We start from the raw sequence: 10,271 nt of genomic DNA, 5'->3' as shown, positions 1-10,271 counted from the left end.
TTGGTACTATTACGTACTACACACTAATATATAATATACAATTGTCGCTAGTCTATAATATTAAAAAATGCAATTTGATCAATGTAACATACTTATTTTATTAGCCTTATCATATAGAATATTTCTAAATGATACTCATTTTTAGCTACTCAATATTAATTGCTAACACAAATATTAAATCAAATTTGTACATATTGGAATAAAAACAAACTTTTTATATACATGTAAACATTTCCTAATTATACAAAGAAAAGTATATGATAGGATTTAAGCTCTTCTTAATGTAATATCAGTGTTTAAACTTCATCTTCATTTAAAAGCATATTTGGTATACCATCATTAATAGGAAATTTTCTACCAGATTCTGGGCATAACAGATCTCCATTAATAACTTCAACTTCAAGTAATACGTGATGAACTTTCTTCAGAAAATCCTCATTTGTTTCAAAGTCTTGAATTAAAGTTTGTGGCAATTCTCCAACATGGCCTATCTGTTTTAACAATCCATACAATGCTTGTGAAAATAAATAAAAATTCGAGTCTTTTTATTGCTTAAGTTTGAAGCAAACAAATTTACAATAGAAGTTAAAAAGTAACCCATTTATTCCAAATTTTTAATTTCATTTGGTCCCTTAGAATTGTTTGCAAAATCATTTGGTAGATCAATCATAAAATATAATAGTCTTATTTTATTTATTTAATATGTTTAAGAACTATTAATGATTGATTTTAAAAATTAGTATAACAAGTAACTTACACTTTCCGCGGCTTTCCAAAGCGTAGCCCAGTCGAGTTTCGGAATTATTCTTGCAATGAATTCTGAATTGAAATCCACTTCCGATACTTTAATATCTTTTGCCTAAAAATTCATACAAACAATTTATTGCTAAATGAAAAGCTTTTCAACAGTGATTAAAACTGTCTCAGATATGGTAAATTTTATTTGAATGAAATATAACCTCAACATTGTAGAAAAATTGAAAACTTACGACAATTCCTAAGGGATATCCAACAGTTACACCTTTCAAACATTTAGATGTCAACATATTATGCGTTAGAAGCTTCATTTTTGTATCAATGATGTTAATTTAACGATTAATATAGAAAATTTTATTTTCTGTCGCCAAGGATTTGTATTAGAAGTGAGAGATTCTCACTGAGAGTTCATTGCACGCCACTTTGGATACCGCAGGATACCGGCTTTGCAGCTTATGCGCATTCGATATCTATTTTATTACAAAACGTCCAATTAGTTAATTGTATTAATTTAATACATTATTGAATCGTTTTTTTACATTTTAAACGTAGCACACGAATTAGTGATGTGGATCAAATAAAAAGTACTTGACCAATCTTTTACATTAATGAAATATATACTAACAAAATAAGAATGCATACATTATCAAATATCTATATACATTTAATGGCAATGACTTAATACTATAAAAATATTGCATAAATTAACAATAGTTATCTTATAAAATATTAATCTTTTCTGGTAATCTATTTAGAAAGAGGTACTACATGAATCTTTTCTATAATATTCAGAAATTCTATTTTATATGTATCTGAAAGTTTACATCTTAATGTATCTAATTGTTAATATATTTTCAGTACAATGTGGTAATGTCAAAATACATTATGATAGTTTAAATTTAAGATTAACTTCCACAAATTGCCGACCAGTCACGTGATTTCTTGTATTCAATTCTGTTCTTGTTACGAGGTTAGTTTTTCAAAGGAAACGCTTGTCGTCTTAATTGTGAATCGTCCATTGCATTTCGTTCGATCTTCTTCGAATACAATTATTAGAATAATTCCATCGAATCAACGAAATATTATGTTTAATCGAAAAATATTATAAGTGTTATGAAACATATGGTGTTACTGGCAACATGTATATATCATAGTCGAGGTGGAAAATCGTTTGAATAATAGCAAACTGACAGTAGCCACATCATCTGGCCTTGATGAAAATACGAAATCAGCTGTTGTTACTGCCTGTTTATCTTTTGTCGTATCATATTTAAATATATATTCCTCCTACCATCTGTCAGTCATATTTTGACACATCACCTACTTGTGCGAAAAATGATCGAGAATTTTATAACCTAACACAGGCAGTGTAACCACTTGAAATTAATTTCTTAATTTTTCATTCTTCCACGTGTGCTTCGAGTTATTGTTAATAAATGTCGATGGTTAAACGGTGTAAATTCTCATTATACTGTTACCTCATGAGCTAATACCTCATGGAAGATTTATATTCTGATAAGTTTATGGTGTCTGTGTAATTTTTTACAAAAAATGCTGCAGAAAACAGAAAGATAAAGATTGCAAATAAGACGAAAGAGTGCCACAAATCGGTGCATTTGCAATCTACAATGGATCGTATTTGATTTTTGTTCAAGAGTGATTCTCTGAGGAAATAAATCACAAAAGCCTATGAAAGACAATATGTACTATTACAAGCACAAGATCTTGATATTAAAAGGAACACGTTGTTTTATATAAAGAAATGGCTTACGATTCTCTCATGTTGGGGTTACTTATGTTTGGATGCAGCATACAAACATTGTTAGCTGCATCCAAAGATGATCCATTGGAATATATGATCAAAGAAGAACGAGAAGCATTAAAGTTTGTATTATCATGTATTATGAAGTAATTTTGTCAGATGTTTGTTATATGTATCATTTTAATTGCAGAGAAGAGGCAAGGGATATGTTTTATCATGCATATAATGCTTATATGGTAAAGTTAATACAAATTTTGATAAATTTTTAGTTCAATAAAGTTAAAGATAAATCAGTAAAATAAATATAATTAATATTCTTGAATCTATTTTTTGACTTCAATGTGAAGAATTAAAGGCAATAAAAATTTATGTTTAAGGATAATGCATATCCTGCAGATGAATTAATGCCATTAAGCTGCAAAGGACGGTATAGAGGATCAGAACCAAATAGAGGTGATATAGATTCAACTTTGGGAAAGTAAGAACATTTATTTATTATATAATTGCATTAAACAATATATTACCATGCTTATGTATTATCTACTTCCAGTTTTTCGCTTACATTGGTTGACACATTAGACACACTTGTGGTAAGTGTATTTGAAAATTATTTATTTTAATTGGTAATTTACATTGTTTTACTAATATTTAACATATGTTAGGTATTGGGAGATTTAGAGGAATTTGAAAATGCAGTTAAGCTTGTTGCCAGAGATGTTAATTTTGACACAGATGTTATTGTTTCCCTATTTGAGACTAATATTAGGATGCTTGGGTAAGATAGATAGAGTATATGATACATTTCAACTTTTTACATTATTTATTTTTTAACAATTAATATTTTTTATACAATTTGTTTATTAGAGGTCTTTTAAGTGGTCACATACTAGCAGAGTATTTACAACAAAGGGCTGATATAATGCCATGGTATCGTGGTGAACTTCTAAATTTAGCCAAAGATTTAGGATACAGATTTTTACCTGCATTTAACACAACTACAGGAATACCATATGGAAGAGTAATACAAATTTTATTTATCATATTATATTTAGTAAAGTATAAAAATCGTTAACATTTAGAAGACCCTATCTAATGTATTTTTTATAGGTAAATTTAAAGCATGGTATGAAAGGTGTATCTATAGAGGTATCAAGAGAAACATGTACAGCCTGCGCAGGTAGCATGATTTTAGAAATGGCTGCATTGTCGAGATTAACAGGAGAATCAATTTTTGAGGTATAGTATTGTTCTGACATTTCACGAATATATATTAGAAATTTTATTATATGTTATTGAATGAGATAGGAAAAAGCACAAAAAGCAATGGACGTTTTATGGAGAATGCGTCATCGTGGTACCGATTTAATGGGTTCTGTGTTAAATGTTCATTCTGGTGATTGGGTACGAAGAGATTCTGGAGTAGGAGCGGGTATAGATTCCTACTATGAATATTGCCTTAAGGCATATATTTTATTAGGTAATTATTACGACGTTACTTGTATTTTTATAATTTCACAATAAAATTTATGATAAGATAATTTAATTTGTAATTTTCTCTAGGTGATGAAAAATATCTTGGGCGATTTAATAAACATTATCAAGCTGTAATGAAGTATGTAAGTCAAGGACCGATGTTGCTAGATGTACATATGCACAGACCAAATACAAATTCCAAAAATTTCATGGATGCTTTGTTAGCCTTTTGGCCTGGGCTGCAGGTAAATTTTGGTCATTATTTTGACACAGCCTTTCTTATTAATATTGTTTTATTTATTTGATTGTTGTCTTATATTTCAGGTATTAAAAGGTGATATTAAGCCTGCTGTTGAAACCCATGAAATGTTGTATCAAGTTATGCAGAGACATAATTTTATACCAGAGGCATTTACTACCGATTTTCAGGTTAATAATTTCTTTCATTAATAAATGCAATTTTTATTTGCTTCTAAAAATATTTTTCAATTTATGAAATTAGGTACACTGGGGACATCATCCGTTAAGGCCAGAATTCTTAGAATCAACGTACTTCCTGTATCGTGCTACGGGCGATCACTATTATTTAGGCGTTGGGCGTAAGGTACTCAAAAGTCTGCAAACTTATGCGAGGGTACCGTGCGGTTATGCAGCTGTATCAGATGTTAGAACTAATAAACATGATGATACAATGGATAGTTTTGTATTATCAGAAACTTTCAAATACTTATTTCTGTTATTCGCGGAGCCAGGCGAACTAGTTTTAGACTTGGATGAATTTATTTTTACAACCGAAGGACATCTATTGCCATTGACACTCGCTTCTGTAAGGACTAATGTTTCTTCGGTAAGTAAATAAATAATATTAATAAAAATATTAAGAAGTTTTATTGTATATTACAATTTCACAATTCTTATATTTTACAAAATGAAGCAAGATTTTGAGCGTGATATCGTACACGTGGACGAAATGGATCGCACTTGTCCTAACAGTCTACATTTATTTCCTGCATCGGTGCGGCAACCTTTGCGAAATATGGTTGAAGACGTATGTCCAAGACGGGCAATAAAAAGAAGACTAAGTGCTGCACAATTTCAAGTAAAAAAATATTATACAGCATTCTAATTAGTTGTATCGCTTAAATAAATATCAACAATTATTTTTCTTCATCGTAGGCAAATAATTTGGAGCATTTAAAATTGTTAAGTGATATGGGAATAACAACTTTAACTTTGGCAGATGGACGCGTTCAACTTTTGCACACATTTTCTAATGTAAAATAAAGTTTGTTTATTACGTTTATTTTCATTAATTAATAGTAAAGCAAGAGTATATTTATACTAATTTTACAGGCAAAAACACCACAAGATTCGGAAGAAGGTTTACTTTTCATGCAAGAAATGGTAGAGATAAGTAGAATGCAGACCCAACAAGCTGAAACTAAACCACAAGCGGTTTCGTTTATAAAACCAAATACAAATCCACCTCAAAAAGTTACATTATTAGCTGGACCTGCACATTTTGGTTTGGAATTACAAGGGTTAAATAAAGTAACCGGGAAAGTTAGTTTTACATATCCACCTGCCGCGTGTACCGATCTCCTTAATGCAGATGAACTTGTGGGCAAAATAGCAATAATGGATCGTGGCAATTGTATGTTTATAGAAAAGGTAAACATTGTCTTTCAATATTCTTAAATGTTTTGTAGAACAATGTTGATGTACTTATTATTACAGGCAAGACGAATTCAACAAGCTGGTGCTGTTGCTGGAATCGTGTTCGATAATGCTGCAGGGTCTAGTGCTGCAACTTCACCGATGTTTGCAATGTCAGGAGACGGAAAAGAAGTAGACGATGTAACGATTCCGGTTGTGTTTTTGTTTGACATTGAGGCTTCCAAATTAGTTAAAGCTCTTGGTGCTGCACATGGCGATCTCACAGTTACTCTTGGTAAGAGATTATACTTACAAACGTTCTTTTACTTTCGAATAAATAACTATATTTTATCTTACAGGAAGTTTCTTCCCAAAAGACGACGTTCAATTAAAAGCGCCCACTGATCCATCAATGTTTGAGCGATTGAAGGGATCATTCAAATCTTTCCTTACACGACAAATGACACCACAGGTTTGTATCCCTTGGTGTTTGGCAATAATTTTCATAGAATATGTTCTCCTATGGATTTTAATTCACATAAAACGGCACTGATCTAATAATTATAATTTTGTAACGATTATTTCTATATGATAGGAATCAAATACCTTATGATTATATTTTCTTATTTAATATTTATAACTTATGTTAACGAGATATATATCTTTTATTTATTTTCAATATTGTTAACGCAAATTGTTATTTGAGGTTTTATATTTGTTAAAGAAATTAAATAATTGTTTTTTATATTTACTATATTTTTATTATATTCTTATTTACTTCTTTATTTCATTAGTAGTAATTTAGAAATACGATTGCAATAACTCCATTTTGTATTATTAATTAATATAAGTATTTTCCAAAGTCAAATGCTTACATATATCATGTAATTTTAAAGTGAAACTAAAGATCGATAGATATTTTTTTATAACAGACATCTTCAAGCAGTGGAACAAATTTGGATGTGGTTCCTGAAATCAAATACGAAGAAGATGAAAAGGATGTGGTCATTTATTATGATTTACGTGCAGAAATGATCAAAGATTCACTTGAAGGGGAAGTAAGAATTACATCGACGTACACACCTAGCCGTCTTACGAGGAAGTCGAAAGACAACACATTAGAAGTAGAAAAAGAATGGCATCAGTTGAAAGAAGTATTTGTAAATCAGATATATTCAGATGTAAAGCATAATACAGGTTTACAAATCAGAAATTTTATATTAGAGAGTTATTATAATTGGATAGTAAAGTCGCGAGGCGAAATTCGCGATGTACTAAACATACCCCTACGAAATAAAGTTTTATGGTTCTTAGAAGAACTAGCTGAAATTGTACCAAATCCGTCCATTATGAAAATGGACCAATTAACGAATTTGAATAAGCAAAAATTGCTAAAACAATATTTACTTACAAAAATGGATGTTATGGCTTTAAATATGGAAACTACCATGACAATGCTGAAAACAATAAAATCTGAAAGCCCAAAAAATACTGAACAATTGTTCAAGATTCTGGAACTTTTTACTTCGCAAGCTAATAATTATGAATTCCTGAAACAGTTGCTGGTAGGTATCTTTGACATAAAAGATGAAATTATTCAGAATCATTTTGTCCTATTAGATTACAGTGTTGTGTATTATAAAGAATATAATGAGATATTAACTGATGCAGTACAAGAAATTTTACAAAAGTCAGTAATACCTCAACATTCGTATTATTATAAACAGCTCGCTACTTGGGGGAGAGCTTCTCCAAAAAATTTAGAAAAACTAGACATACTAAAGAAAATGAAAGAGATCAAAATTAAATCTACAGACAGTTTTAAAATGCCTACAGAAAATGAAGATATTAAAATTGGGAACTTCGAAGACTTTGAATACTTTATATTAACAGAAATAGAAAAAGCAATAAAGAATGCAAAACAAAATAATTTCGAAAAATACCAAGAACATATTGATGTTTCGAGAGACACAGCAGATAATACGAGTGAAGAAGTTGTTAACTTGAACAATATTATATTAAATATTTCTTCCCAAAGCGAATCTGCTGAACTAAGAAACGCAATAAAGTATCACATTGAATTTATGAGAAATAATGAATTGCCAAAAGAATTTAAAAATCGAATATGGGTGAGTGAAAAGGAAGGAATTCACGTTAAACAAGAAACAGAAACTTTGACTTCAGATTATAATTCTATAGAAAAAAGTAAATCACAAAATAATCAAAAATATGTAAACGAAGTTAAAAGTAAGAAAGTCGATGTAGAGAAGCATGGTGGCAAACATATCGACGATGAATTATAATAAAAACTTTCAACTGTTAGGACGAATTATAAATATTAAAAACAAAATAAATAGATTTCTAAATGTTACAAGCCTGGCAATCCTACCTACACTGCGTTTCATATTTTTGCACTAAAACTCAAATGTATGTGCAGTGAGCTTTAAGGTTTATATATACAAAAAATTCTCTTAAAAAAAGAATTAATTATTTAATAAAGAAAAAATAATATGAACGACCAGATTATATCAGAATACTACTAAGTCTGTTAAACTGGTGCTCAGAAGAGAATCCAATTTCATTTGTTATTTGAAAAAGAGTAGTGAAATTACAAGGGAATGTATGATACAATTAAATAGCAAGCGCAAAATATTTCTCCTAACGAGGTTGTGAAAGAGTATAAAAGTTAAGGCTTCAACAGATGTAAATTTTATATATACTACTTAATAATTAATATAGTATATTTCTTATATACAACACAGTACAACATATTGTTTTCTCTTCAGGAAAAGGGTTATACTTCTACTATCTTTTTTCTTCACTTTTCTGTATTTCAAACATGTGCCATGATATGTAAATGAATACTTCAACAAATAACGGTTATTGTGCTATTTTTGCGAAGTGCAATTTTATCTTACATTTTTAATAAAAACATAGATAATTTTTGTTAGAAAATAGTTTTAAATTATGTATAACTGTGCAATTTATATCTTATTTTTTTAGATAGAACGGTGGTAGATTCGTTTTCTACTTAAATGTATTTGTTTCGCTTAAAACATGTCATATCTTGTTAATATCAAAAGAAAAGATATCACATCATACTCTCAAATATGTGAAGTAAGTGTAATGTTCTATATTTTTTCAAAAGTATGTCCTTTTATAGAAATTTTTGCTACTGGTTTGAATTACACTTACCAATATTGAGAATATTAATATATTTTTGATTCAATATTGTTGCAACAATTATACGTGATTCAAACATTCTTTAATTTGAAATTTATCTATTAATATATGCCTTACGTGTACATAAAATTGTACAAATAACAGTGTATATACATGTTATATGGTATGTAACAAAGTTATTAGTGGTGGAAATTATAATAGTCTAAATAATGGTCAATATTAAAAATATTTAAGTTTCCTTACAATTATATACTTCTATTCTCTTTTCTAAGTTTAAAATCTTTATATTACACGGCATGTAAAACAGTTCTAAGTTTGCAATGCAAGAATTTAGTTGTATTATGTGCCATATAAAAGCACAAAAAATACGCATGTTTTAAACTAAATCAATTTGGAATGATACTGCGTGTATTTGAGTTAAGCCAGTGTAATATGTGACTTTGACTGTAAATGTAAATATTATATAAATAAGTAGGTAATAAGTATGTGTTCTATGATTATTATGTAAAAGTTTGTATAATGATTGCCAAAATGAACACTGAAAAGTTTATTGTACATTAAACTAGTTACAATTTTGTATAAGTTGTGTGTATAACATACATCGTACGCACATACATACATATATATTATATCGTTTGTATATATGTGTATTTATGTATGTATCACTTGATTTGTTTGTTGTCTATCATATAAAAATACATAAGAAAAATAGGTATGTATGATAGAAGTAATATGTTAACAATTTTTGGTACAGAAATAGAACGTCATAATGAGAAATATAAATAAAATCTTTGTTACGGAGAAACATAACTTCTTGTTACAAAGAAAGTATCAAACAGAGTAAAAATGTATATTACTTATATTAAAATATTTTCATTTGCTATCCCACTCTTTCTATAATTAATATTAGATCTACTGTTCGATTTATAAGGAAAGAAAGTATTGTAATCGAGAAAAATGTTAAAAACATTTTTTTTGCAGAAATACATGTGAAAATATCTGATAACGTTTTGACAAGTACATAATAATTTTTCCAATATACGTTTATATGTATGTGTGTCTGTTAAAACGATTGATAACGTCGAACGATAGACGTTATTTGTAAATATGTTTCGAAATATTTTAAATAAATCTTAAAGAGAATTAAATTTCATATAACAAAATTATATAAACTTTCTCTCCATCTTCTTTAATACAAATGAAATCTTAGTTCTTTTATCTTCGTGATAAAATGGAAAAAACTAAACTACAATTATTCTCTTTTAAAAGTTAATATATGTTATAACCATCGAGTTTTTAATTTTGTATCGAATGATATAAATTATGTATGATGAAAGTAGAGTATTAAAACTTTTCGACTTGTTTTATTGGAATTTTTCTTCTCGCAAAAAAATAGTTATGACGATTGCGTTAAGTTTTGCAAGACAGGATATACAAAGTT

The 10,271-nt window shown here is 28.7% G+C and overlaps 2 protein-coding genes across 2 annotated transcripts; one reads left to right on the top strand and one right to left on the bottom strand.

Annotated features, from left to right (window-relative positions):
• Window positions 1–134: 134 nt before the first annotated feature.
• On the bottom strand, window positions 135–1,291 carry LOC128891477 (multifunctional methyltransferase subunit TRM112-like protein). The gene is made up of 3 exons (XM_054150980.1): window positions 990–1,291; window positions 758–859; window positions 135–491 (listed from the first exon to the last, which is right to left on the bottom strand). The coding sequence occupies exons 1-3, from the start codon at window positions 1,065–1,067 to the stop codon at window positions 297–299; spliced, it is 375 nt and encodes a 124-aa protein (XP_054006955.1). The 5' UTR covers window positions 1,068–1,291; the 3' UTR covers window positions 135–296.
• Window positions 1,292–1,617: 326 nt separating this feature from the next.
• Window positions 1,618–9,698, top strand: LOC128891450 (ER degradation-enhancing alpha-mannosidase-like protein 3). The gene is made up of 17 exons (XM_054150937.1): window positions 1,618–2,640; window positions 2,709–2,754; window positions 2,896–2,996; window positions 3,069–3,108; window positions 3,181–3,293; window positions 3,383–3,536; window positions 3,626–3,754; window positions 3,824–3,995; window positions 4,079–4,236; window positions 4,316–4,420; window positions 4,494–4,838; window positions 4,926–5,090; window positions 5,168–5,266; window positions 5,345–5,662; window positions 5,729–5,942; window positions 6,007–6,119; window positions 6,580–9,698. Exons 1-17 carry the CDS (start codon window positions 2,519–2,521, stop codon window positions 7,948–7,950), a joined length of 3,765 nt encoding a protein of 1,254 aa, XP_054006912.1. The 5' UTR covers window positions 1,618–2,518; the 3' UTR covers window positions 7,951–9,698.
• The last annotated feature ends 573 nt before the right edge of the window (window positions 9,699–10,271 follow it).

Source organism: Hylaeus anthracinus, unplaced genomic scaffold (genome assembly GCF_026225885.1).
Source record: "Hylaeus anthracinus isolate JK02 unplaced genomic scaffold, UHH_iyHylAnth1.0_haploid 12001, whole genome shotgun sequence".
In the NCBI taxonomy this organism is placed as follows: domain Eukaryota; kingdom Metazoa; phylum Arthropoda; class Insecta; order Hymenoptera; family Colletidae; genus Hylaeus; species Hylaeus anthracinus.
Note: the sequence above shows the minus strand (reverse complement) of the source record. Positions and strands in the feature narration are given on the sequence as shown.

Excerpts from the sequence above, each read along its gene's own strand:
- LOC128891477 (XM_054150980.1), bottom strand. The coding sequence starts at position 1,067 with ATGAAGCTTCTAACGCATAATATGTTGACATCTAAATGTTTGAAAGGT. Across the intron at positions 860-989 it reads GATATCCCTTAGGAATTGTC|GCAAAAGATATTAAAGTATC; the intron begins GTAAGTTTTCAA and ends ATGAATTTTTAG. Across the intron at positions 492-757 it reads TTTGGAAAGCCGCGGAAAGT|ATAGGCCATGTTGGAGAATT; the intron begins GTAAGTTACTTG and ends TTGTTAAAACAG.
- LOC128891450 (XM_054150937.1), top strand. The coding sequence starts at position 2,519 with ATGGCTTACGATTCTCTCATGTTGGGGTTACTTATGTTTGGATGCAGC. Across the intron at positions 4,421-4,493 it reads CATTTACTACCGATTTTCAG|GTACACTGGGGACATCATCC; the intron begins GTTAATAATTTC and ends TTATGAAATTAG. Across the intron at positions 5,267-5,344 it reads TTTTGCACACATTTTCTAAT|GCAAAAACACCACAAGATTC; the intron begins GTAAAATAAAGT and ends CTAATTTTACAG.